The sequence below is a fragment of the Triturus cristatus genome, chromosome 2_1 (genome assembly GCF_964204655.1).
Source record: "Triturus cristatus chromosome 2_1, aTriCri1.1, whole genome shotgun sequence".
In the NCBI taxonomy this organism is placed as follows: Eukaryota; Metazoa; Chordata; class Amphibia; order Caudata; family Salamandridae; genus Triturus; species Triturus cristatus.
The window spans coordinates 740,423,294-740,450,184 of NC_140581.1; the positions used below are offsets into that span (position 1 = coordinate 740,423,294).

A 26,891-nucleotide genomic window follows, 5' to 3' on the forward strand; every position below is an offset into this window, starting at 1 on the left:
CGCGGCAGTTAGGGCCGTACTCATGGTTGGCTCTAGGACACATGACGCCTCATTTGAAGACCCTGCACTGGCTCCCGGTGCGAAAGAGGGTACATTTCAAAGCCCTGGTGCTGGTCTTGAAGGCCTTTCACGACATAGGGGCTCCTTACATTAGGAATAGAAATCAGCCCTATGCCCCATCCAGAACCTTGCGGTCTTCACCCCTGCGGTTGTCGATCGCCAAAGTTTGTGCGTTCACCTACGGGGGAATGCTCCTTCCAGGTGGCAGCCTTAAAGCTATGGAATAGCCTACCGCTCTCCCTGAGATAGGTGCAGGATCTCCTTGGTTTCGGGAGAAATTTAAAAACTTGGCTCTTCCAACATTAGATGAGGCATACCTGCTGTTGTGTGCACTGATCTGTCAAGGGTTCCTGCTAGCGCCGGGACACTCTAAGGAGTAGCCGTGCACTCTACAAATACCCAGTAACAAAACATAACATAACTAAGGGGGAGACAGTGAGGAAGGTGGGCATGGGTGCGGTGGTACAGGAGATGAGGGGGGTGGTGGAGGAGGAGGAGGGCTGGGTAAAAGAGGACTTATAACTCTGTCCCAGTGTTTCTACGGTGCTGGGATACCCTGGCCCTGAAGAATTAAAGCTGTTAAGTGAGTGTTGCAACAAATGATCTATCCTCCAGCTTCCCAGACCACAAAATACGTTTGAAAGGTGGTGCCCTTGGAACAATTATGTGAGACTGCTCAGCATTGCAACCTGCATCACACTAGAGGGAATGGCATTAGCAACTAAATATTCTTTCATTTGCCATAAGTGTTAAACAGATACACTAAAACATGCAAAATATGGGAAAAAGTCCTTCTACCAGGTAAAGTATGCTTCAGGCAGTCTGGAAGTTCAATGCCATCAAAGACCATTTCTACGAACAATGTTTTATTCTGGACCACAGTATTTCTTTTGAAGAATGTGTTTTGAACTATGAAAGTAGAAGACAGCTCACTTCCTGCAGCTATAGAACCAGACTGAAATCACTTGATCAGTTGCAATCATCTTACCTTTTTCTTTACTAATGCTTCCCTCTCTTTATCTCTTCTTTTCCACTCATCAGCAAGGGCATGCATGTGAGCTAGTTCCTTCTTTTTTAGCTGTCAAACGGAATTAAAAATACACACTGCTTTTATTAAACAACAAGTTAACAGTAGGAATAGCTGTATGAACTTTACCACATGGGAAATACATCAATTTTGAAAAGAGCAGGAGATTGAAGAAGAAGAAACCTAAAACACATGATTTTCTATTTTGAATTTTGAATGTAGATGGAAACAGCAATATGAACCAAATTGCTTAAACGCAGAAAATATATAATTGTAACAACAAAAACGTGAATATTGTCAATATTGTCATTTTGCTACAGTTGATGTCTCTTGCAAGGATGAAGGATGAATTTCATTGCATCTACCAATACTTTGGCTGTCAGGGCATCCTGTATAAAGTCACATACGCTGTAGGATATCCTTCAATACAGAGGATTTAAAGGATGCCGTGCTTGGAACAGTTCCTTTCAACAGAATTGTATTGGGTAGGAGTACATATGAACATACTTGTATATATTTTTGGTAAAGTACTCCCGGATTCCCAACATGGACAGGACTATTCAGTGCGTATGACTGTGATGAGGATTTTCTTGGAAGAGACTGAAAGGTTCTTAGCCCTGTGATGGCCGTCTGAAACCGCAATAGAAAGAAGGCATGTTTACATTAACTTTAGCCACTAGTGATCACATAGGACTGCATTCCGGCCATCTTGTCCCTCTGTATGTGAGCAACATTAATTTGCAAATACTTCAGAACTTTAGGCTGCCATGTCATAGCCATCGGCATGATGGACTAACTCTCTCAGCGGAAACAGTTATGATGTGGACCAACTGAAGGAGTGGGGGATTCATATCGCCTGACTCCCGAAACATGTTACATTTTGTGATGGGCAAGAAGAGTAAGGGGCCTATTAGGATGGCATCCTAACGGTGCAGGGACCGGCTGCCAGTGGTGCGGTGGTCCCGCACCGGTAATTAGGATGCCACCGCGGCGGTGGCATCCTCTATTCCCAGCATTGTGGCGGGCGGTGCCCACAGCACCGCCCGCCACAATGCCGCACCGCCCGCCACAATGCTGGGAATGCACGTTGTGCATTGTCATGAACAAGGTGACAGGCACCGCGTGGTGCCTGCCACCTTGTCCGTGACAATCCATGGGTACCCCCATATGCACCCCCAACCCCCCCAATACCCTGGGGGCCCGCAACGGGCCCCCGAAAGCAAAATCTTCATGCCTTTCCGTGGCTGCTTCCCGCACCCATGCTAATATGGATGGCGGTGTCTAGCAGACACTCCCACCATATCCAGCCCCTTTTCCGGTCGACCGGCGGAAAACCGGCAGACGGTCTTTCCGTCCGCTGGGGTGCCCCCTGCCATACTATAATGGTGGGAGGAAATTGGTGGCGGGCGGTGGCGATCTGCCCTACCTCATAATAGACCCCTTAATGTCTATATTGTCCGATGGACAACTAGACATTAAATCATGTAAATAATGTATGAGCTGCAGCACTCTAGAGCTCACAGCCCACAACAAAGGATGAAGGAACAAATGTAGGTTCCGGGGAAATCAATGCTCTTTATCCTTCATAAAGATCAGCACTGACGTGTTTAATACGGATTCCTTTACTCAAGGAATTGAATTTAAATTTCAGGGCGGGTGGTAAACATGCGTATTGAGAAGGTTTTACCCAGAATGATATTGAAGAACAGCACAGTACACCGATTGTTTTTTTTATAAGCAGAACAATCTTGTCAAGTGTAGAGTGTGTGTTCTGAAAGGCTTTGCTGCTTTGTTTTCAAGACGAATAGGGAACTGACCAACTGTTACTAACAAGACACGATCGGTTACTAGTGGATTGTGGTTCCTTAAAAAAGGAGTTCCGTTTTCCAGCCAGTAGAGGTTGCAGCCTTCTCAGCTACAGTAGTCCTGCTACTTAAAATGTTTCCTTTAGAACGTTTTTGAATTGTTCTTGTCACTTGCATTACACGTGTGACTTTTTTCAAAAATTGAAATGTGTTTATTTTTCTAATAAAATTTATTTGGCCAATAAAGCATTCTTAAAATAAAAAATATATTTAGCTTTTCTAAAGAAAGATGTAAATTTAAAGTGCCTGGATCCCTTGATGGGGTGAATACTTACTGCTTTTGGCTATCATTGGAGTACAACGGTACACAGATGGATGGATATTAAAGGCAGAGGTGGGTAAAATTCCCTTTTTTCCCATTGGTACAAAGACAAGGTTAACAATGTAATGTTAAAACGTGCACATTTTTTTAAACAAGTAATAACTAAACCTGGTTCTCAAAAAGGTCCTCTTGCGCCTCCTTCCACATTTCGAGCTCAAGCGCTGCTTTGTATTCCAGAGTTTCTCGTGGTTCGGGCTTGGTGTCTGGAACAGGAGTTGGCTGACGAGGAGATACAACCTTCTGCTGAGCAGCCCTTACGCTCTGAAATGCACATAAAAGATATTATTTATGTTGCATGAGTAAAAAAAAAACTACAGAGGCCCTCATTACGAGTGGTCTGCTAAATAGGTCGGATTTTCCCCAACCTTGGGACCAGTGGTACCTGTAACACTGCGGGTGAGAAAAATCCAGACCATTACAAGTTGCACCCTAAGGAATAACCAGGGAAAATCCAGACCATTACAAGTTGCACCCTAAGGAATAACCGGGGAAAATCCAGACCATTACAAGTTACACCCTAAGGAATAACCGAGGAAAATCCAGACCATTACAAGTTACACTCTAAGGAATAACCGGGGAAAATCCAGACCATTACAAGCTACACCCTAAGGAATAACCGGAGGAAATCCAGACCATTACAAGTTGCACCCTAAGGAATAACCGGGGAAAATCCAAACCATTACAAGTTGCACCCTAAGGAATAACCGGGGAAAATCCAGACCATTACAAGTTACACTCTAAGGAATAACCGGAGGAAATGCAGACCATTACAAGTTACACCCTAAGGAATAACCGGAGGAAATCCAGACCATTACAAGTTGCACCCTAAGGAATAACTGGGGAAAATCCAAACCATTACAAGTTACACTCTAAGGAATAACCGGAGGAAATCCAGACCATTACAAGTTGCACCCTAAGGAATAACCGTGGAAAATCCAAACCATTACAAGTTGCACCCTAAGGAATAACCAGGGAAAATCCAGACCATTACAAGTTACACCCTAAGGAATAACCGGGGAAAATACAGACCATTACAAGTTGCACCCTAAGGAATAACCAGGGAAAATCCAGACCATTACAAGTTACACCCTAAGGAATAACCGGGGAAAATACAGACCATTACAAGTTGCACCCTAAGGAATAACCGGGGAAACCTGCAATTCTGCGTCAGATTCCCATAATTTCACATGGAGATTTTGGCTGTTTTCAGCAGCTGTAAACTCTGGAGTAAAGTAAAGGTTTCCAAAGTGTTCCTGCAGATGCCATCATTCCGATGGGGCCAGTAACTGCTGTTACCAGCCCCATCGGAATGAAGAGTCCACTCGTAATGAGGGCCACAGTCTTGAAACACCACAAACCTCTAGTCATTTACCTGAGAGGATTCAGACACCACAACTTCTTGTATTTTAACAAGACCGTAGTCTTCCAGACTCATAGTGTAAGAAATTTCTGCTATCTTATTATTCGCCCTGAAAAAGAGAACAAAAGTTAGTTCTTGTCGACATGATGCGTCTAAGATGGCAAAGCAGTTCTTAATGTATGAAATATTGGGTAAAAACAAAGTCATGTAGATTGCAATACAGATAAAGGTACTATTGCTTTAGCCTTTCACCATATGGCGGCACACTATATGTTGACAAAAAGCAGTTTCACAGGTGCTTTCTGACAACCCAAGGTCAATGGCTTTCTACACTAAAATGTCTACAGGTAGTCGAAACCATAAGCAACAAAACGACGACAGTTTTAAATATAAAACATGAGGTTCACCAGCGTAGGGCGTATTCGAGATCATCAGAGATTGAGGCAATCAGCCATGTTGCTGAATAAACAAAGTAGATAAGAAAGTCCATCAGTCCTACATACCCTAATATGTGTTATTGCTTATAGAATGCAAGAGCTGCAGCCAAGCTAAAGACAAAGGGCTAGAAGAGAGGCGGGGAATGGTCTCTCCTGCTGGGAGCTGTGTGTCACTATCCTACCATTAGCAAGAGCTTAGATATCATTCGACTTCAGTCCCACCACACCCTCTGCATTGTGCAAGGGGGCATTGCTCGGAGGACAGACCAACACTAGTCAAGCACTGGGCTCTGTTTCACCAAGCTGAACGTGTGAACATTGGCAGCGTAGAATGTGTTAGACATACAGGCTGCACATCCAATTTCAGAACAGGACTCGTTTTCATACTTCATGAAGGCCAATAACCCGGAGCAATGACACTAGTGGGTCTGGGATGAACCAGCGATGTACATGGACGTCATTTAGGGGTCGCCAGAGGTCGCAGCTGCGGCCCCTTACTACCCCACCTCAGAGGTGGCAAAATCAGTGCCTGAAACACATGAGCAGCTCACCCTAATGGATGTCCCTTGGAGCTACGTTTTCCTGTTCAATTTTTATTACACAAATAGCGAATAATAATATTCACTATTAGTGTAAAAAAATAGAGTATAATTAGCAGCAATGTGACCCTATCTGACAGTTACAGTAAGCAAAAAATACCTTTAAAGGAACGTTGCATGCATGGTTGTAGAGGAGTGTGTTTATCTGAGAGAGAGTGCGTGAATATGAGAGTATATTTTAGCATGTGTGTGTGAGTCACAGTACAAAAAAGGTAAAAGGGTGTGTGATGTCACTTCCGCTACCAGTGGCATTTCGGTGAATTGACGCCCATGACTATAGTTAGTTTCCTCAACAATACTGCATTTATCTAATTAAACATATTGCGCCCATTTACACCGTGCGAGTTCTAGGGCTGCAACATATCCATCAATTAAACTGTTAACCAAGAAGTACTGCCATACATCAATATATTGTACATAACGTTAAAATTGATAAAATAATTGACACTGTGGTATCACGAAACGCCACAACACCAATAAATATGTAACTCTCGTGCTTCCATGCTTAGCAGTAAAAAAAACTCTTAAATTACAAACAGATTTGATTGTGAATATGAATACTAATGTGACTAACACAATACATGTACGCTTAACCAAAACGTGGATTCCGAGAACTTTAATTTGGTTTACTGTAAAGCACTCCATAAATCTTTCTTAAAAGATCATTCAATGAACAGTTGGCATCGAATTCAAGTTGTGGTCGCAGAAACAAATACAATGTTGAATTACTTGGCCACCTAGCGGTTATACATATAGTTGTAATTCTATTCTGTGGAAAGAATCTGAATTACAAAAAGCACAGAACATGTTGGGTACAGTGGAAAAACCATTTCAAACCGTACAAGAAGTGCGTTTTTCTTATCAAATAATAAACTATTCCCCCCCCCTCCCCCCCAAACTCGCAATATTTGTATTCTTTACTCCACAGTAGAGACTGCCACACCCCAAAAGCATGCCAATGGAGTTCTTCGTGGAAACTTCACTGAAGAAATGAAGGCATACACTTGCATTAAAAGACCATAGGGGTCTCTGCAAGGTACTGTGAGGAGATCCCAACATACCCCACAGTTTTCAAACACCTCACTAGTGAAACCCAAATAGTGGCTCTTTGAGCAGCGGAAACAGGAAAAATAAAATTATAACACTGTTATTATCATTTTATATTTCCGTTGCCAGGTCGGTTTACAGGCCAGCAGGGGAGAGGTGGTTGGGGCACTTAAGTGCGCCTGGATGTTTGGCCGGCCGATTTGGGCCGGCAAAATTGTAAAGTGCACTTTGCATGTTCTCCAGCTAGCCTGGCTGGAGAACATGCACAGGCTCAGAGTCCTCGTCTGTCATGGTGACAGGAGCATCATGATTGGCTTAGAGGAGCATGTGTGTGCTTCCTGCTTCAGGAAGGAACAGAAGAGGGCGGAGGTGAGGCGAGGCAGCAGCAGGCAGCTAGGTAAGAAAGTTTAAAAAAAAAATTATATTCCGCCACTGCAAGTGGCTATCAGCAGAACCTTTAGTAATGCATAAAGCTTTAAGGAGATTAAGGTGTTCTACAGTCAAAGGGACATCAGGGAAAACATTTTCCGGGACACTGTTTCACAGAATGGGCGTTTCCAGGGTCAAAAAGTAATAAACGCTTGGCAACTTGGATGGATCCGTGTGCGCAGAAATGGGGAAACAAGCACATCAAGAAAGACAGAGAGCAAACGTGCTTTGTGCTACTGAAAAGTCAATTCCCAACACACCAATTTACCTTGTTTTGTTCTTTTTTTTTTTACACGTAATTTATTGTGTTATCAAACAAACAGGAAAAAGACATGCATTGGGTTATAGTACAATTCCATACATATAGTATTGGGTATTGGCCACATTGAAGATACAGTAACAGTTGTAGCGTGTCTTTCACATGATAGAGTGTGTATTTAGTTCCAGCAAATGCTTACTTAGGGCCTGATTTAGAGGTTGGCGGGGGTGAGGGGGGGTGGGGGGAGGAATACATCGTCCGCTGTATTACGATCCCATTATAGCCTTTGGAGATTGTAATATGGCGGCAGGATATCCTTAACGTTTGTGAGTATTCGATATGCCGAGATCTAAATAAGGCCCTTTGATAGTGCAGGTGATAATGTAATTAAAGTAGTACATGTACGGACAATAAAACCTTTCCCCTACCCACCCCAAGCATGTATGCCATACCATTCTGTATATCGCATTTACACAATTATCGGCATCAAGAACAAGGAGGTCACCATGCTCAAAACTGTCAGATGGGACCACACTTCGTATCAACATTATTTAAACCATGAAAGTAGGGGAAACGCCAGGAGTGGGGAAGCCCAGACTTGATCAGCCACCAACCCCATGCGCAGATTCAATCACAGTCTTCTCCCTGTGCCTTAAAGAGTTACACAGAGAATTTAGCATTTCGTCCATCGTCTGTTCTTTTTAAGTTTGCCGGCCTAAGTGGGAAGGGTATGCCCAGACGTGGGTCCCGTGCTTGCTACGCCACCAGATTCAAGCTATCCTGGCTGATAAGGGCTGAAACCCCGAAACCGGTCCTAGGATGCTTGCTTCTGGTCCAGGAAGGACCTGGCAGTTTGGGCTGGACTGTTCCCATTGAGAACAGGGTCAAGACTGATTTGCATATGGCTGGGTCTAAACTGGAATGGCGTGGCGTGCAAAAAACCGATGGATTCAACCCAGATCTGTGACGGGGGTGAATGTTTGATTATTCAGCATTCCGTCCATAATCTGTTCTTTTTGCATTAAAAAGTTACAACATAGTATCTCACGCCACAGCTATAGATAGATCGCTTACGCAGTCCTCTGTATTCTTCTCTGCGTAGCGATGTGCTCTAGGCAGAGTTCTATTTCCAGACCTCCTCGTGCCATCCAGTCACAGGAGCGGCAGTGAGGGACTGCCATCAGCATGTTATCTGTCTTTTGGTCAGAAAAAGTGCAAGGTCCACAAAACGTGTTTCTGTTTTTAACAGTGGCGGCTCACATAGGGCGTGCTGTGGGGCGGTAGGGCGGAGAGGGGCAGAGTGATGGGGTAGTAAACTCAGACATACCACGGAATGGAGGAACACGGTCTCCGTTCCGTCATACCTCTGAGTTTACTACCCCCATCCTGCCCCTCCCCCGCCTGCCCCGCAGCACGCCCTATGCAAGCCGCCACTGGTTTTTAATGATCTTGGGTCTAGGGTAGAGTCTCAATATACAATGTTTCACTGAGTCCCTGTGCTGTTGCCCTGTCAGGGACCCCAGGACTATCCCTAATGTTGCCCCAATAAGTGAGCAGTGTGGGGCAGGACCATAACATATGCTGTAAATCTGCATTGCTAGTTCGGCAGCATGGGCATAATCAAGGGAGCACAGGGAAGAATATGTGGCTCTTTGAGGGCGTGAGGTAAGCTCTATGGAACAATGAAAACAGAATGAACATGAACCACGTGTTGCGAGGTATTACGCTGGGAGATTCCATCAAAAAGCTACATTCTTTGTCATGGAGTACGCACGCAAAGTCCGTCTCTCATTGGGCTCTTAGTGGTGCTAGTGAAACATGTAAGTGGGAGCGTAGGCCCTTATAAAGCCATCTGATTAAATGTCTGCCAGTTCCTATTTTGTGGACTGCTTGAACCAAGGCATGTGTGGAATGTTCTGAACCCGCTGGTGACCAATGAGTACGAATACAGCATATAATGTGGGCATGTATAATGAAAAGAGTCCCAGGCAGGCCATGGCGTTGCATAAAGTATTGATGAGACAGTAGCAAGCCATCTTCAAAAAGCTCACCAACTGTGGTTACTCCCGCCACCTCCCAGGGCGCCAACCATGCCTATTTGAGCCTGCCCTTCGGGGTAGGCAGAATTCACAGAGGTACATTCGAAGCATGAGGTATGATGCCGTGTGTGGGGCGGAGCGCAGCCCCACAATACAATAGTATCACTTCATATGAATAAAAAAATTGGATTTGGAAAACAAAGGAGGAAATCAATAATGAAAAGATGCCCGTAACAATTTGATAGCAAAGTAGTTTGTTATATTCATAATAAACATGCCATAAAAAACTCCAACATATAATACACAAATGGTGCTCACGAGGATAGAGTAATGCAAACGACTGACAGATTTGTTCTGCAGTTTTTGACAACTGAAGCATTTGAGTATGCAGGAGTTCCTACAAGTCGTGAATAGGTCCCCTTATTATGCCACAGTGGTTTCTTCCGTGACTACATTGAATTCCTTGGGAATCACAGTTAATTAGTATTGGCTTCGTGGTATATTCACCTGACAAAAGTTTGGTTGTTGTCCAAGATTGTACAAATTTATTATGCTGGTTGCTCTCAACAATTTGTCCTCTGTCCTGATGATGAACTAATAAAATAATAAGGGTGAAACGCCGTTGACGCCTTCCTTTGGCAAAAATTGAAGAGGAAGCCTACATTGCATTTATGTTCCTGATATTTGATGGACCTGTTTTGTATATTTTTCCCTCTGACATTGTTTTTCTGTTTACACAGTGAAGTGTATTTTTTAATTATTGTTTTTGTGTAACCCCCTGAGCACCATTTGTGTACCGGTTGCAGTCGAAATGAGAGTACATTAGTGCCAATCAAGTGGGCAAAGACCTCCTTGTTGAAATTACATACATGGCGGGCAGAAAAACAAAAATAACTCCAAAAGTGATATATCCTAAATACTAGGTCCAATGGAACTCAACGTTTGACGAAAAAACAACCAAAGAAACGTTTGCTAGTACAACAAGCATTTGCAATGCAATAGGTCTCGCATTTGCGAGAGTTTGAGCTACTGGCATTATAAATAACAATGCCTTTAATTGACGTGTTGGTTTTTAAAACATGAATGAAAGGCATTGTCATTTACAGTGCCAGTAGCTTAAACTTTCGCAAATGCAAGACCTGTTGCATTGCAAATGCTTGTTTTTCCTAATCCGATGAGCTATGCACAAAGCTTTGAATTGAGTGTGTTTCTCAATCGGAAGTTAGTGAATTTTGCAGAGAACTTGGAGACAGAGCAGAATGTTAGCAGATGGAAAAGAAGTCTAGCAGCCACGTTCTGGGCTATCTACAGCCTGTCTGTTACAGATCTCTTGGCACCCAGATAAAGAATGTTACTAGAGTTCATTTGCGAGATGATTTAAGAATGTACAATAGTTTTCCGGACCTGGAGATGGGAAAAGACAATATCAATTTCAGACTTCTGACAGTAGCAAAACACGTGCCCGCTAGTGCCTTGACTTGTGGCTCAAATGAGCGTGTGTCATCAAGACAGACATCCAGATTCTTTACAGGAGATGTTTGCTAGGGAGGAGACCCTAACACCTTCGGCCACCAATGATCTCCCCAAACCCGGATGTGCTTTCCCAGCAGAAGAATTTCTGTTTCATTTGCATTCAAATTCAAGCACTCCACTCTGCAACGGCAGTCAGGCAGTTCTGAAAGTTGACAACGCTCTCCGTGGATTCCACTGACAAAAAGACGATTAATTGGGCATCATCTGCGTACCCAGGAGACATTCCAGAAGACTAAGGTGCAATTGGTGCAACTTTATGTGAGCCCCAGTAGTGGGACAGGAGATTGATCAGCAGCTGAAGTTTGGGTAGCAAGTATCTATAATATGATTTTCAAAGTCAGAATGTCATTGAAATCTTAAGGGAAATATTGGACTGTAAGGTTTGGTTTCTGTAGAAAAAGTAAGAAACAATTACGCAGATAAGACTGTATACGTTTAGAAAAAAGATGCTTTGCTTTCTTAAAAACAAATTGTGCCTGGATAAGAGTGGATTGTGGATGCTGGTCTCTGCAGAGTGCAGCTAACAAAGCCACTGACTGGAATGAGAATGTTCCACTTTTGTTTACATTTCATAAATAGGATGCTCAAAAAACAATAGATTATATTAAATCCCTGCAGATCCTTTTTTAAAAAAAACTTTATGTACCATTTTCAAATGAGTACAATACAAGCACTACATGCTTACTCACTGCGACAATACAAACTAGTCTTCAAGCTGGAAGTCAGGCGCCCTTGCCCGGGACGTGGGCGGGGCCTGCTCCGGCAAAAACAGAAACCGGCGTGCCGTGCTAACGCGGGACTCCCATGTTGAAGGGAGAGCCCCGCGGTGGCGGCCGGAGTGAAGAGAAGCCCCGGGTCCCAGGAGGGGGCCCGGGTGAAGAATGCGGTGGCCGAGGATGAACACAGCAGCGCGGGGCTCCCAGGAGTGCAGGGAAGCCCCGCAACAGAAGTGCTGCAGCCGCGAGGAAAAGCCCCCCACCAGAAGAGCAGCCCGGTGAGTAAAGAAGGGCTGGGGGGCTCCGTGTGGGCTACTGTTGGTGCAAAGTGTACTTTTGCAATTCTGAGCAAGATGGGGCCGCTCAGAATTGCAAAAGTACACTTTATGCCAACAATAGCCCACACGGAGCCTCCAACGGGGCTGGCATGTTATCGGAAGCGGGACAGGAGATGTGCACATCGCGTGTGTGCACGTGCGTGTTCACGTGCGCGTACACCGGCTCAAATCCGCCAAAAGCCTTGCGCGTGCCCATCTCCTGTCCCACTTCCGAGGCAAGTCAGCAACAATAGATCTCGCTGGCGGACAGGAGCGCTTCGCGCTGCGTTCGCAGGCGAGACCGAAGAATGAGACATTTGGCAATTGTGTACTGAGGGGCGAACAATCCCTGGCCGTAAAGAGTTGGGTATATTTCAAAGATCTCTCCCACGCGGGCACCCTGAGAACCACAGTTGTAGATATACTTGTAGAACTTGATAAAATCAAACTCAGTTGAATAGCACATACCCTTAGACATAGTAAATCTAGAATATGCATGTAATGGTAATGGCCTTGGTACAACTGTCAAGCAAGTGCTGCTATAAATAAAAAAAATGGCAAAAGGCTACAGAGACAAACCCGATATATCATCACCATGCCCATCCCTGAGTCGACCCCTGCAATTGGAATTAAGGTAGACGAGGATGGGGTGGGAAGGGATTGGTATAGGCAAGGAAGGGGGCAGGGAGAGGTGGGGGAGGAGAGCACCAGTAATGCTCATCTGAGCCAACTGCCTGTTGCGGCAGTGGGGACGACAGGATGGCCATTATCTGTGACATAATTCAATTCAGAAAATCAGCAGTTCGAGGCGTTACAGTGGGAAATAGTGCCATGATTGCGTTTGAGTCTGAAACTGAGCAGGCACCGGTGAGAAGCTGGAAGATGGTCGATGACGCGGAGTCCAGCTAGGACATTATCGCCAGGATGGCCCTCCTGCCTTCTATAGCCTGTTGTGGGGATGGAGCTGCTGCAGAGGTTGACCCACGTGGCAGTCCACGTCTAAGCCTGCGATAGGGTAGACATGGTTTCCCTTGAGGACACTCCGTGAGGGGAGGCAGTTTCAATTTGGGAATTTATTCCAGCAAGTCTCATGCAGCACTTGGGGAGTCAAAGAAGATGAATTTCTGGTTATGTACCACTTTCAATCTCACCGGGCATAAGTGAGGCCTTCTGCGTGCAACTGCTTTTTGACTGCCATAATGGAGGCACGTCTCCTTTGTACCTCTGGTATAATCGGGGAACAAAGATACTGTGGTATTGTCTATCATTATGGGGGCCCTTTCCCTAGCCTTCTGAAGGAGAGTATCACGGTCTCTGAAATTGAAGGTAAGTGCAATCATGGGGAGCGGCAGTGTTCGAGGGGGGGTGTCTAGTTGGTACTTGATGTGCGCATTCCACAGCGAACAGCGTGGAAAGCCCTTGAGGGCCACTGATGACTGGTGCCAGTGTTCAATGAATTGCACTGGGTTAGAGCCTTCCACGCCCTGCAGCATACCAATAATGTGCACATTATTGCTACGTGCCCTGCAGTCTGCATCCTCGGCCCTTTCATGGAGGACAGTAAGCTGCTTTTGGAGTTCGGAAATGGCAGTGGAGTGTAAAGCCTGCCCTGGGGCCAACGTAGAGAGAGTGATTTCAGCTGCCGTCACTTTTTTATGAAAGTTTGCAGTGATCATCACATAGGAGTCCAAAATCAGCGGACAGAGCATCAATGCGATGTTCAATTGCAGCTCTAGAGTCTAATTTCTTGGAGTATCATATCTAGTTTATCCAGCGACAATACCAGATGTGGGGGTGGGACACAGTCCTCGAGAGTATAGGTGGAAGGGCCATCCAAGAGGCTATGTTGGGATGGTCCCACGCCATGATTTAGTGCTCCCTATGGAGGTGGCTTAAGAGAAAACGTGGTGCGGTCAGAGGTGTCCGTGGAGATAAGGCTCACACGCCATGCCAGGATATCGATTGCTAAGTTAAGTCACCCAAGCTAGTTGAAATGTTCAGGTGAGATCCCCAGTACCGTTTCCAACAGCTAAAGATCGCCTTGTGCAGGACTATGGAGGCGCCCCTCTGCAGGCCTGACCACGCAGCGGTGGTGATTGTTGGCGTTATGTCGTCTCAAAGAAGGGGGGCTGACCCGCATGCAGCACAGGAAAGCAGATACCGCTCTCGTAAATTCAGGCTGGGATCCCCCAGTGTGTAGTAGTAACTAGTCGCCATACGGGTGAATTGAGCCAAGGGGAGGTCCGACACGACCACACCCGGGATATAGAACAGATTGACTCGCAGGTCAGAGGCCACTCAGTGGCGGTGCGGACAGTTACGCAATGGAAAGGTCCGGGCCCTACTAGAGCGCTGCTGATTAATGGAAAGAGGGGAGAGCCAGTCGGCCTCATCTCTCAAGAATTTTTTTGGGCGCCCAGCCGTCTTCCTGTTACAGGTATAGATCAGGGTCTGCAAATGGGTTGGCAGCAGGAGAGGAACGCTATTCCAGACTCCTGCCGACCCAGGGAGTCACAGTTTGCACGGGGCACCTCAAACGGGTTGCAGCTGTCGGGCCAGCACCCCATCTCACATCCCACGTTGTAGGGCTGCTGTTGCACAGCCCACAAAACTCGGCCTTCAAGTGCCAATAGGTCTGTCCTGGGATTCCGCACTAGGTGTTGATGCTGGACACCTCCCAAATCATGCTGAGCCATGAGTGAATAGGAGGGGGCGATGGATCGTCAATTCCCCCCCTAGCCCACTGTTGCCACACACTGCAGGTGGGGCCCTCATCCCGGCAGCACACCCATCACTCTGGCCGCTGTACCTCACCTCAGGAATATCGTCGCCATTGGTCCCGTGTCACAGCCCACACCAATCACCTCAGCTGCGCCCACCACAACCTGCAACCAGGACAGCATATCGGCATCCAGGTGACTACGGGCTTTTAATTAATTACAGCAACTTCTCCTCTCTATCATGGCAGGCACACAGGCCATCAGGTGGACAGCCATGGGTTATTGGGGGCGTGGGGGTGCCGCTTCTTCATCCTGGCAGCCTCGGCAGTCACTCCTGGCTGGCCCCGGAAAACACCAGCCAGCCACATCATCCGCAGTGCACAGGCTGCGGCGAGCCCCACCAGCAAACCCGGACAAATTCCACTGCATCTACATAGACCAGGCTCCATCGAGCTAATCAGCGGTTGACGCTAGGGTGCCCCTTCATTGTGGAGTGTTGAATGTCTTGTTTGAGGCAAGTATTGACCCAGATCAATGAAATTTCTTGGGCGCCCGTGAGAAGCTCTAGAGAAGCCAGCTTCAGCGGTTGGCCATGCATCTGTGGTACTTATGCCCTCTCCTCTATTTTTCCTGAGTTACTTGTGCCTCCATTGCTCATTAGTTCAGTCTGTTTCTTCCACTTTGCTGCTGACCCCAAACCCTCATTACTTCTACCTATTACAAGCTCATCTCTGTATCTCCCAGTTTCACTTCCATTCCCCTTAATTCTCTGCTCCGTCTTTCCATTTGCCTGCAACCTGCATGCCTCATGTTCACTAATTTCTATACCACCATCTCTCCCTTTCAAATTAAATCCAATCTTTGATCACTAAATATCTTGTTTTCGTAAATCTTACTCTCATTCTTTCACTATCATCACTCAATGTTACTTTCATCACCATCACTACCTCTACTCTACTAGCTTCTGCAATCTCAGTTTCCCAACCAAGTCCACATTAGCCCTCCGTCTCATTTTATGCTTCCTATCACATTGGCTTCCTTCACTTCTACCGCTCTCATTTCCCCACATGCTTCTTCCATTGCCTTTTACCATTCCCAATTTTGATTTCAGTTCACTCAATTTCCTTCTGCTTCCTTCACTCCTCTCTGTTTTAAATGTAATGTTTCACACCTGTTCCATCTCTCTTTCCTTTTCCATCACACCACTCATCCATTACATCATGACCATTCAATCTGAACAACTTATCTAATTTGCAATGACTATCGCTCTCCCTTTATTTTTGCCTCTCACTCTTGCGCACAACCTCACTCATGATCTCCTGCTCAAGCATGCATTGCCATTTTCAGCCACATCTCACTTTCTAGTCTTTGTCCTTCACTTCTTAATGTTACTTCATTATTTTCCTGTCAGGTCTATCCTATGTATGAACTTTCCTTTCCCTTGCATTTTTCTTTCTTGCTATTTGTTTTCCATCTTGTATTTCTTGGTCATTTTTCCCCTTTCCAGTATCTCTTTTGCTCATGCTACAAATCTTTTTTCATTCTATGACCCACTTTCAAGCTCTAGTCATTCCCACTGCTCTTATTTTCTCTCCACTATGTATTTTCCCGTCATTTTCTTTCCTTCACTTCTCACTTTTTATTTCCCTTGACTTATCCTCTCCATTTACACCCCCTCTATTGTTCTTTGTCCTTTCCATCACTCAGTGTTTTCACTCTTGTTTTTTTAGTCTTTCTCTGTCACCATGCCAGCTCTCAACACCTCATCAGCCCTATATGGTCACTTCTGTCAACTCTGTCTCTTCACTAGTTTATTTATGGCCCTCTGCCTAAGTGCGAGATCACAGTTGGGAGCACAGCATTCATGTCAACACTTACAATATCAAAAGCAGCAATAAAGCAGACGCCCCTCTCAAAGAGCAGGTACAGCACAGGTAGCAGCAGTTCAAATTGCTTACAGTTGCAAGAGTCAATTCAGTTAGCATCAGGGCAACCTTTAATCACACACCCACAACAGGTACAACAGCAATGCAAGCTTCACACAGACTAGTGCTTAATTTATAAAAGAATAAGTTACGGGGCCCAAATTGTTCTAAGAAGCCCACTGGCATCGGTACTGAATTCGAGGGTTGCCAAATTTCACTTTATTCCTCTGTCATTCGCCAGTATGCTCTCCCTTTCCTTATATCACACTAAATTCCTTTCATCCCTGCTTTCCTTACCTTTCCCTCCATTTGCTGCTTTTCTGTCTCTTGTTTTGAGTCAGTATGATTATTAAAAATATGTTCCGGTCCCCAAAAAAGGATTTCCAATGGGATTCATTTGGAACCCATAGGCTCAAATTACCCACTGACATGCATAAATAAGAATTATGTTATTGGCACAAGCTCAAGATTCCATCTCACAGAGAAAAGGCACAGCACAAGCAGTACCAATGTAAGGTTTCTGCACGCAGAAGAGGAATATCACATGAAGCTGACATGCAAGCTTCCCTGATGCAACACAGGCGTAGCAGTAGCTGTGCAACCGGTTGTCACACACAGAACAGATGTTATGTGAACAGCAAGTACATTACAGCTGTGCAAGCATCTCTCACACGAAAAAAACAAAAACGATGAGAAGCAGTTGCAGATACAGTATGGGGATCTTGTTGGCGTGGATTAAAACGATACAAAGACCCTAATGCACATGCACATGTTAAAAGTGCTTGTGCATGAAGCAGAGAGACCGTGAAGTTTGAGAACTTAGTTTGGTGTGGGTGCAAATCCTGCATTGCCGATTCCTGGCGAGTTGCACTACTACTGCTGCTAAAACAAGGCCAATGGAGGTACCAATGGGTGAGACGAACTGACCTCAAGGGTCCTGTTACCTCAGTGACAGAGTTACTGTCACTGTAGGGTGTGCTGCTTCATAGGCCTGCCAGCAAAACTGGAGGTGAATTTCAGTATGGATTGTGGTGGACAGGCCTTCAAGGTTAACCCACACTTGCCACTGCTAGGGTCCACCTGCTGGTGCTTAGCCACCAGGGCTTTTTTAAAAATATATTATTTTTATTGATTGTAATTAATAATACATTACAGGTCATAGTAATTTTCCATTTAAACAAGGGTCAGTTCATAACATAGCAAAGACACTTGTGACAATGGCATTATGGGATACAGATTCTTGTAAGTTGGTTCCTATTCTTGTGCCCTCCTGCTAGTTGAATAGATGGGGAGATACAGATCTCTCCTCTGTATGCGTTCCATTTTCCCCACTTTTTGTCCCACTTTTCGGGGCAGCCTCTACTTTTGAAAACCTCTTTCTCTGCAATCATGCATTTGTCCATGTCATTTGCCCAGCCCCCGTTGTTGGTGGGTTTTCTGCCCCACATAACAGCTATATTACGTTTGGCCAATGTGAGCCCCAGTGGGGGTCATTGTTGTTCTATACTAGTGAGATCTGTAGCATCCTATACATTGAGAAGTCCCAATTTGGGTGTCAGTGTGATTTATTTCCCCATTGCATTTTGCATTTGTCGTGTGATCTGTCCCCAGAATGGTGATAAAGTGGGGCAGTTCCATAGCACATGATGGAATGTTGCTTCCTCCAAGCAGTGTCGGAGACGTGTGTTTTCCCTGCGCCCTAGTTTAGTTAGCGCAGCCCCGGTTAAGTATGTTCTATGGAAAATTCGGAGCTGGTTAAGACGGAGTCTGAGTGGTATAGCAGCCTCATGGGGGGACATCAACGCCACGTCTCACTAATCATCTTTGAGCGGCCCAATGGCTTGCTGCCAGTGATCACGGAGTCGTGTGAGTGGGTCAGGTAGGTTATTACACAGTTTTCGTTATGTTGGGGATATCGCCTTCTTGTTCATGGGTTCGGACAAAAGCCTATCTTCTAGTGGGGATGCTTGTGGTACCTCCCCCCCTTGTGCAGGGATATTTGCGATAAGTGCATGTCGGATTTGGGCTAGAGCATATCTCTTTTGTAGGTCTGAGAAACGGAGAATTGTCCTACTTTTTCACCGGTCACCAACAGTAGAAATTCCGATGGTGTCCCACTTATCAATCCCGGCTGTGTGCTCCGCATACCCAATCGCTGTGCTGACCATAGTGGGGTAGCTTGGGTCATTGTTCCGTGCCATCCGAGTGTTTTGTTTGCCTGGTGCCAAATATCAACCATTAGGGCCGTGGGGCCCGTGTAACGGTCTTTTTTATGTTTGGAGTATAGGGCCCCGCTGTGTCCTTCCTTCCCCATTTGGAGTCTATCCAAGTGAAGTGCAGGTTCTATCAGGGAACTATACACCCATTGATTAATAACAACTAGTTGGGCAGCCCAATAATAGAGTCTTAAATTGGGAAGTGCTATTCCACCATCGTACCAGCTTCTTGTTAGTTTATGTGTGACAATACGTGTTGTCTTGCCGTCCCAGAGTAGTGTTCTGAGTTCACTGTCAAAACTTTTGAAGTAGGTCTCGGGAACCTTGGATGGACTGTTTAGTGGGATATATAGAAAACGCGGCAGTACCAGCATTTTAAACAGTGCCGCTCACCCTAGCAGAGACAGGGATAGTGTCCTCCAGTGACATTTTGCAATCTGCTTAGGGGATTCAGTAGATTTTTGGTGTAAAAAAGCATCCAGTCGGGGGGGGGGGGGGGGGATATATATATATATGCATGACGCGGGCAGTCAAGGAATCTTCCCTGATGCTGTCCCTTGTGAGATAGCGTGAGCGGATCTAAAGTGGCGAGTGGCTGAACAGGGGAAGAGTGACTTGTCTTACCTGAATATAATGTTGATGACATTGTGCAGCAAAGAGGCCAACAGCCCACGGTGGCCGTAATCTTGGACTTCCAGCCCCAGAATGCTCTATGGTATTACTTACCTGACTGTCATCAGTTTATTAAAAATGGAGAAGATGGGTAGTCCTTTGTTGGTCTTCTTTGCAGCAAGCAGTACACCTATGATTAAGGGTGGAAGCCCGAAACGTGTCAGGGAATTCCCTGACCCGACAACGCCGCATTGAGAGTGTGCCTTGCTTTGGGAGCTTTGTGGAACAGTATATATGTATGTATATGTATGTATATGTATATGTATATATATATATATATATATATATATATATATATATATATACACACACATGTATACAAGTGATATTTCCCATATTGATATTTGTATTTATATTCAAATCTAATATGTGATTTAATCACTGTTTTTTACTTTTTGCCTCGATACAAGAGCCTATTTACTGAATATTTATGCAGTTGCTTTGTATTAACTTCATAATGGCGGGTTTACAACTATACGATCGATAAATGCACTGCCACTTTATTTACATATTTACATTGATATTTTCATGCCCATGGGATTTCTTCAATTCCCAAATACAGTGACACTGTAATGATGTATTTCTGATTGATTCTGTCAGCACTATTGGAAATGTTGCTGATACATAGTCTGTTTTCCATTACTGTTCACGGTGTTCACTTGTGTTGATAGGCAGTTGAGCATGTTTACTGCCTTATTTATTTAAATTGCCTTTAGATCACGAAATCAAGCTCGCACAATGCGAGCGACACGCGTCATGGCAGGCACTATGCCTGATCATCTGGTAGCGATTTTTTACCAATAAATATTTTCACTGCTTTCAACTTCATTTTGAAGTCCTCGTGATTCGTGCGCTGAGGTCCGTGCCTGTGGGTCCCTGGAGTGACTGCCGGGCCAGGATTTGGATGGATGGATGGATGGATGTATACATACACATACATATATTCACTGAAAAAACCATAGGTCTCACACACGTTATAGTTAGGAATTAGCATTTAAAAAACCTTGCAAATTCACTTAAAAAACCATAGGTTTCACACGTTATAGTTAGGTGGATATTTCACTCGTAAAAAATCCTGCTCATGACGTCACATATTACATCACTCATGACATGGTCAGTGGCATCACTCATGACATCACTGATGACATCATCCTTGTGATAGAGTGGCGGTCGCGCGAGTTATAGTTATCTGAACTAACTATAACGGGGGAATTTCATTGGTTTTTTTACGAGTGAAATTCACTGAAAAAACCATAGGTTTCAGGGGCATTATAGTTAGCTGGACATTTCCCTCGTACAAAACCCTAGAAATTCCCGTGTTATAGTTAGTTCAGCTAACTATAACTCGCGGCCCCGCAATGCACTGCTGATGACGTCACATATTACATCACTCATGACATGGTCAGTGACATCACTGATGGCATCTCAAATGACATCATTGATGACATAACTGATGACGTCATCCATGTGACAAATTAGTGCACCTTCTCACACCCTAATATAACCTTTGATACACTGACTCAAAATTTCAAACGGCCATTATGACAACCATAGATACTCCAATACCAATAACTACACACCCACTCATTGACTTTTAGGTCTACATTCATGTCCACTCACTCACCTGTACAGTCACTCATACTTACAGTCACTCTGTGCATTTATACACCTATATAGACACTCACACACCGCCAATCATCCATTGAGGTACTGACACACCTAGTCAGTCATGCAAATAATTAATCACAGTCCAATTTACTCACCTATACAGTTAAAAACACTCAAGTTCACTTACTCATAAAAATACTAACAAATTCTGTGTCTTCCTGCAGAAAAACAAACAGCACATGACACAGATATCCTTGCACTATGGCGCATACAGCCACTCCCAAAAATCACACACTCTCACATATAGATAGTTATATACTCTTACACACATATACACTGCGTTTCACATATGTAGTTACTGACACATGTACAACTTAGATTTACATTCAATCACTAACACACCCTTACATAGTCACCCAACCATACAGTCAATCACAGATGCACTCTTAAAACCATGCACCCACTGAATCACCCACTCACACATCTAGTCACAGAGTCACACACACCCTACCCACACAAACACTCAGGCACCCATACAGATACTCAGACAACCAATCAATAACCCATATAGACACTCATATAGCTATTCACAAAACAATGCAGCCACTTATACACCAACACACAGACACATACAGACATTCACACAGTTTAGTCACTAGTCTGCAGTAAGATACATTTAATGACTCACTTATAGAGTCAGTTACGCACCTAGAAAATCATCCATTCACACACTTGTACACCCACTTATTCTTCAACAGGCCTTTCCCTATATATATTAAACATATTAAAACTGTTCAGAAACACAAACTCAATGGATGATGTCAACAGTGATGTCATCAGTGAGGTCATCAGTGATGTCATCAGTGATGTCACTGACCATGTCATGAGTGATGTAATATGTGACGTCATCAGCAGTGCATTGCGGGGGCGCGAGTTATAGTTAGCTGAACTAACTATAACAGGGGAATTTCTAGGGTTTTGTACGAGGGAAATGTCCAACTAACTATAACGCCCCTGAAACCTATGGTTTTTTCAGTGAATTTCCAAGGTTTTTTAAATGCCAATTCCTAACTATAACATGCCTGAAACCTATGGTTTTTTCAGTGAATTTCAAAGGTTTTTTAAATGTCAATTCCTAACTATAACGTGCATGAAAGCTATGGTTTTTTCAGTGAATTTCAAAGGTTTTTTAAATGCTAATTGCTATCTATAAATTATCTCTAAAGATATCATAAAAAGCATTCTTTTTTAAAAGTAGGGTGCACATTAGTTTTGTGGAAAAGCATCTTTGTGATTGGTTAAGAAAAAGCAGTTTCAGCGTGGAGTACATTTCATAGGATAACATTTGCTCAGCTCAACCACACCTGCTACTTGCATTTGGAAGGCACTGTTCGAACTTAAAACAATCGTGAACTTTTAACCTGCACGTGTCGTTAAATGTTCAAGAAAATGTTGCAAAAAAATATGGTTACGTTTTAAAAAATTGATGAACTTTTAACCTGCAAGTGTTGTAGAATGTTCTAGAAAGTGTGTTGATAGAATACGTTGCACTTCTAGGTGTTGTTGAATATTAAAAAAACGGTTCAGATGGAAAATTAAAAAGAAACCAATAGAGAAGTTTTGAAACCTAAAAGAATCAAGGAACTATTCTAATTTATTCTTTACATGTATTTATGTGTGGAGCAACAAAATTATAGACACAACAGCACCAGGAAGAGGAAGAAGCAGGGAGTGGGGGGAGGGGGGGGAGATGGACAGAATGGCACACATGCACAATTAAGTACAACACACATATAGACTAACAATGGCCAAAATGAAACACACCAACAAGGAGCACAAGTCACACAACCCGCCAACATCACACCACTGAACGAGCGTAGAAGTGAAAACCACGCTGCATTCATACAGGATGTGTACAAAGGCCAGTCGTTGGTGTTGTGGGATGTCTGCGACCGTGGTCATCATGGATGAGATGCCCAGCATGTGGCACATGGTCGAGTTCACTGTGTGTTATGTTGCCAAACGGCTGCTCCTCCCTCCCACGAGCCCCCACACTTTTGTACGGTGGGCCGTTGTATCTCGTGCACTTGTACGGCACACCATTGTAATGCCTATTTGCGCATGTCCTGCTACATTCCAACTACACCATCACAGTGCCGTTTGGAGGTGGTGCATGCCACTTTACAACATCGACTGCTGCGGCTCTTGTAGCAGGCCACACCAGAACATAGAGACACACTTACCGCACTTCCTGTACATGGACATGTCCGAGACAGCCCGTTCCCCTTGCCGGATAGGCACACCCCTGCACTGACCTGTGAACCCCAGACCAGCACACGCCAGTTGTGCATGCAGGAGGATGCGTGCGTAGCTACACGTCCAGGCTCACTGCCAACTCTGAGGTGACAGCACACTGTGATGTTGCAGGGCTCGTGCCTATCATGCTAAGACAATGACCACAGGGACACACTTGCTAAGATGTGGGTTTGGGGGGCATTGGCGGTCCTGGAGTTGTTGAGATGAGTCTTCTGGCCCTCATGGGTATCCCTGTATCATGCTCATTGACTCTATGGCACCTGTGGGTGTTCTGGTGTGGCTCTTGGCTGTGTTCCCTTTCATGGTGCAGGTAGTTGTCCTACCTAACACCAGCAGAAAGCAGGTGTAAAATCCCTGGTGTTAACGTGTCTTATCGCCGGTATTTGTTTCGCATTGCAATTGGTGTGAAAGTTGTGATATGATTTTTTTCGTGTGCCGAACAATATACGAACTGAGCAGTGTATCTCGTCAAGATCCAGCACCTGACGCACTATTCCCAATCAATATAAATACAATCAGATTTCTTAATAGATTTTGTGTGTACACTGTAAGTGCAGCCAATACCTCAGTGCAATTCAATACAGGATTTTAGTATTTAGAATAAATCGGAAAGGTGCACCTCATGTCTTTTTGCACGGGAACGGCTAGTCTCCATTTCATTATCAGCACTTTAACGGAAGTAAAGTTGAGATAAATCTAACACACTATTCAGAAGTTGGTGCAAACTGCAGATATCACCAGTATTCCAGTGATAAGTACCCCAAAATTGAACACCATGGTGGACTCCATCAAATAACAGTAATAAGAACAAGAAAGAGTCACACAGCAGTTAAGAGAACAACCAAAAACGTTATTAATTTTTTTTTCAAACTTTATTTTTTATAATCATAAATATGTAAACGATAAACTATTTTCAAACTTTATTTTTTTATTACATATATATGAACGATAAACTAAAACAAAATGTATCAAAAATAATACAAAACAACAAGGCGCAACACTCCTGTGGGGACCATGGATGTCGACGACAGACCTGGAAAATCAGAAAGATTGTTAAAAAAAAACAACATGCTTTTCTCAACAAAATACCACAAGAAACAAATCACAGATATATAAAATGCATACAGCTAACAAAATGTTATAAGTTTAACTTACAAAAACTGTAAATGTTGCCGCTTTAAAATATTTACCGAATCTGAGGAATTTTTTTTGCACAAGGCACCACGCCCACAACGTTTTTCTTCAGTGGTGAGGAAATGTTTTACTTTTTCCAAGGGGCAAACAAAGACCAATGCCACCTTGGTCACGTGCAAGATTTGCAAAAGAGTTCTGTCACGAGAGGATCCTAACAAGAAATACTCGTACGGCACGGCAAGTATGATGAAACACCTAAGGACCCTTCATCCGAACAATCTTGCACGAGAAGAGTGCAAACAGATGAGAAACACTCCTATTCTGTATCTGTAAAAAAGAATCACAAATAAATGTATATTAATAACTTTCAAAATTATACTATTCCATTACTGTACAAACACATTTTATATAAATACTGACTAAGAAACTATGTCCCTGAACCACAAGTGTGACGATGGTTAAAACACTACATGCATATTGCATACTACTTTGAAGCAGTTCATGCCCTAAAGCCTACCTCACTAAAACTCTACATGCTAACTGACTAAATGATAACAGTACTATAAGGAGACACACTGGGTGAGTGATAGGGTGTTTGCTAGAAGAGTATGAATACTAACTAGGGAATTGAAGGTGTGAAACACAACTGAGTAGGTGATTAGAGGACTGCATCCATACTGCATAGGCATTTAAAGCAGTCCATGTGCTAAGGCCTGGCTCACTGCATGACTACTTGGGTACTGACTGAATGATTAGAGTACAGCAAGGAGAGTGCCTAGGTGAATTTATAAGTGCTAGGCTTTTCGCACAGGGAATGGATTAGTACTTGGTACTGAATGGGTCACTAGAGGAGTGCAAAGGCAGGGACAAGATGTTTGCTGGACTGTATGGATACTGACTAGGAAATTGATAGTGTGAAAGACAAGTGTCTAGGTGGTTAGAAGACTGTATGCATAGTAGATAGGGGTTTGAAGCAGTCCATGTGCTAAGGCCTGGCTCAGTGCATGAATACGTAGGCACTGACTGAATGATTAGAGTACTGCAAAGATAGTATCTTGGTGAATTTATAAGTGTTTGAGTTTTCGCACAGTGAATGTATTAGTACATGATGCCGAATGGGTCACTAGAAGACTGCAAAGGGAGTGACAGGGTGTTTCCTGGAAGTGTATGGATATTGACTAGGGAATTGAAGGTGTGAAAGACAATTGTGTAGGTGGTTAGAGGACTGCATGCATAGTGGATAGGGGTTTGAAGCAGTCCATATACTAAGGCCTGGGTCACTGGATGAGTACTTGGGTACTGACTGAATTAATAGAGTACTGCTAGGAGAGTGCCTGGGTAAATTTATTAGGGTTTGGTGCAGTGAATGGATTAGTACATGATGCTGAATGGGCCACTAGAGGAGTGCAACAGGAGTGACAGGGTGTTTGCTGGAAGTGAATGGATACGGACTGGGGAATTGAAGGTGTGAAAGACAAGTGTGTAGGTGGTTAGAGGACTGCATGCATAGTGGATAGGGGTTTGAAGAAGTCCATGTGCTAAGACCTGGCTCAGTGCATGAATACTTAGGCAGTGACTGAATCATTAGAGTACTGGAAAGAGAGTGTCTTGGTGAATTTATAAGTGTTTGAGTTTTGGCACAGTGAATGGATTAGTACATGCTGTTGAATGGGTCTCTAGAGAACTGCAAAGGAAGTGACAGGATGTTTCCTGGAAGTGTATGGATACTGACTAGGGAATTGAAGGTGTAAAAGACAAGTGTATAGTATGTTAGAACACTACATGCATACCGCATAGACATTTGAAGCAATCTATTTGGTACTTAGAAACTGACTAAATAATCAGACTACTTCTAGGACAGTGCTTAGGTAAAACTTTTACATTTTCAGTTCAGCCACAGCGAACAGAATAGTACATGGTACTGCACCTTAGTGTCAAACCCGGACTCATTTTATCAATGCATAAGCAAAGACTAGCTTCTAATGCTACTAAAACTTGACAACATGACAGGTTTTAAAAGAGTTATCTGCTAAAAAATACACAATGTTACCAAATGCTTCTCTCACAGTGCTTCCCAAATGCACACAGACTCACAGTGTGATTCTAGACAAACAATGCTATCCCTAGCAGCTTACCAAAACTCATTCGCTACAGTGGAAGTGGTAAGGGAACTGCACACAATCTACATATTTCACGACTGCACTTTAGTGTCAAAGCCTGACTCATTTAATCAAAGCATAAGCAAAGACTGGCTTCCAATGCTACTAAAACTGGACAACATGACCGGTTT

At 44.1% G+C, this 26,891-nt stretch overlaps 1 protein-coding gene across 1 annotated transcript in view; it reads right to left on the reverse strand.

Annotated features, from left to right (window-relative positions):
• The window catches only part of CEP120 (centrosomal protein 120), a 417,274-nt gene that overhangs the window by 166,941 nt on the left and 223,442 nt on the right, over positions 1-26,891 (reverse strand). Inside the window, exons 12-14 of the mRNA XM_085632676.1 lie at positions 4,647-4,743; positions 3,383-3,535; positions 1,049-1,138 (exon numbers count right to left, since the gene is read on the reverse strand). Of these exons, the coding sequence (XP_085488802.1) occupies positions 1,049-1,138; positions 3,383-3,535; positions 4,647-4,743 (340 nt within the window). The remainder of the gene's footprint in view (positions 1-1,048; positions 1,139-3,382; positions 3,536-4,646; positions 4,744-26,891) is intronic.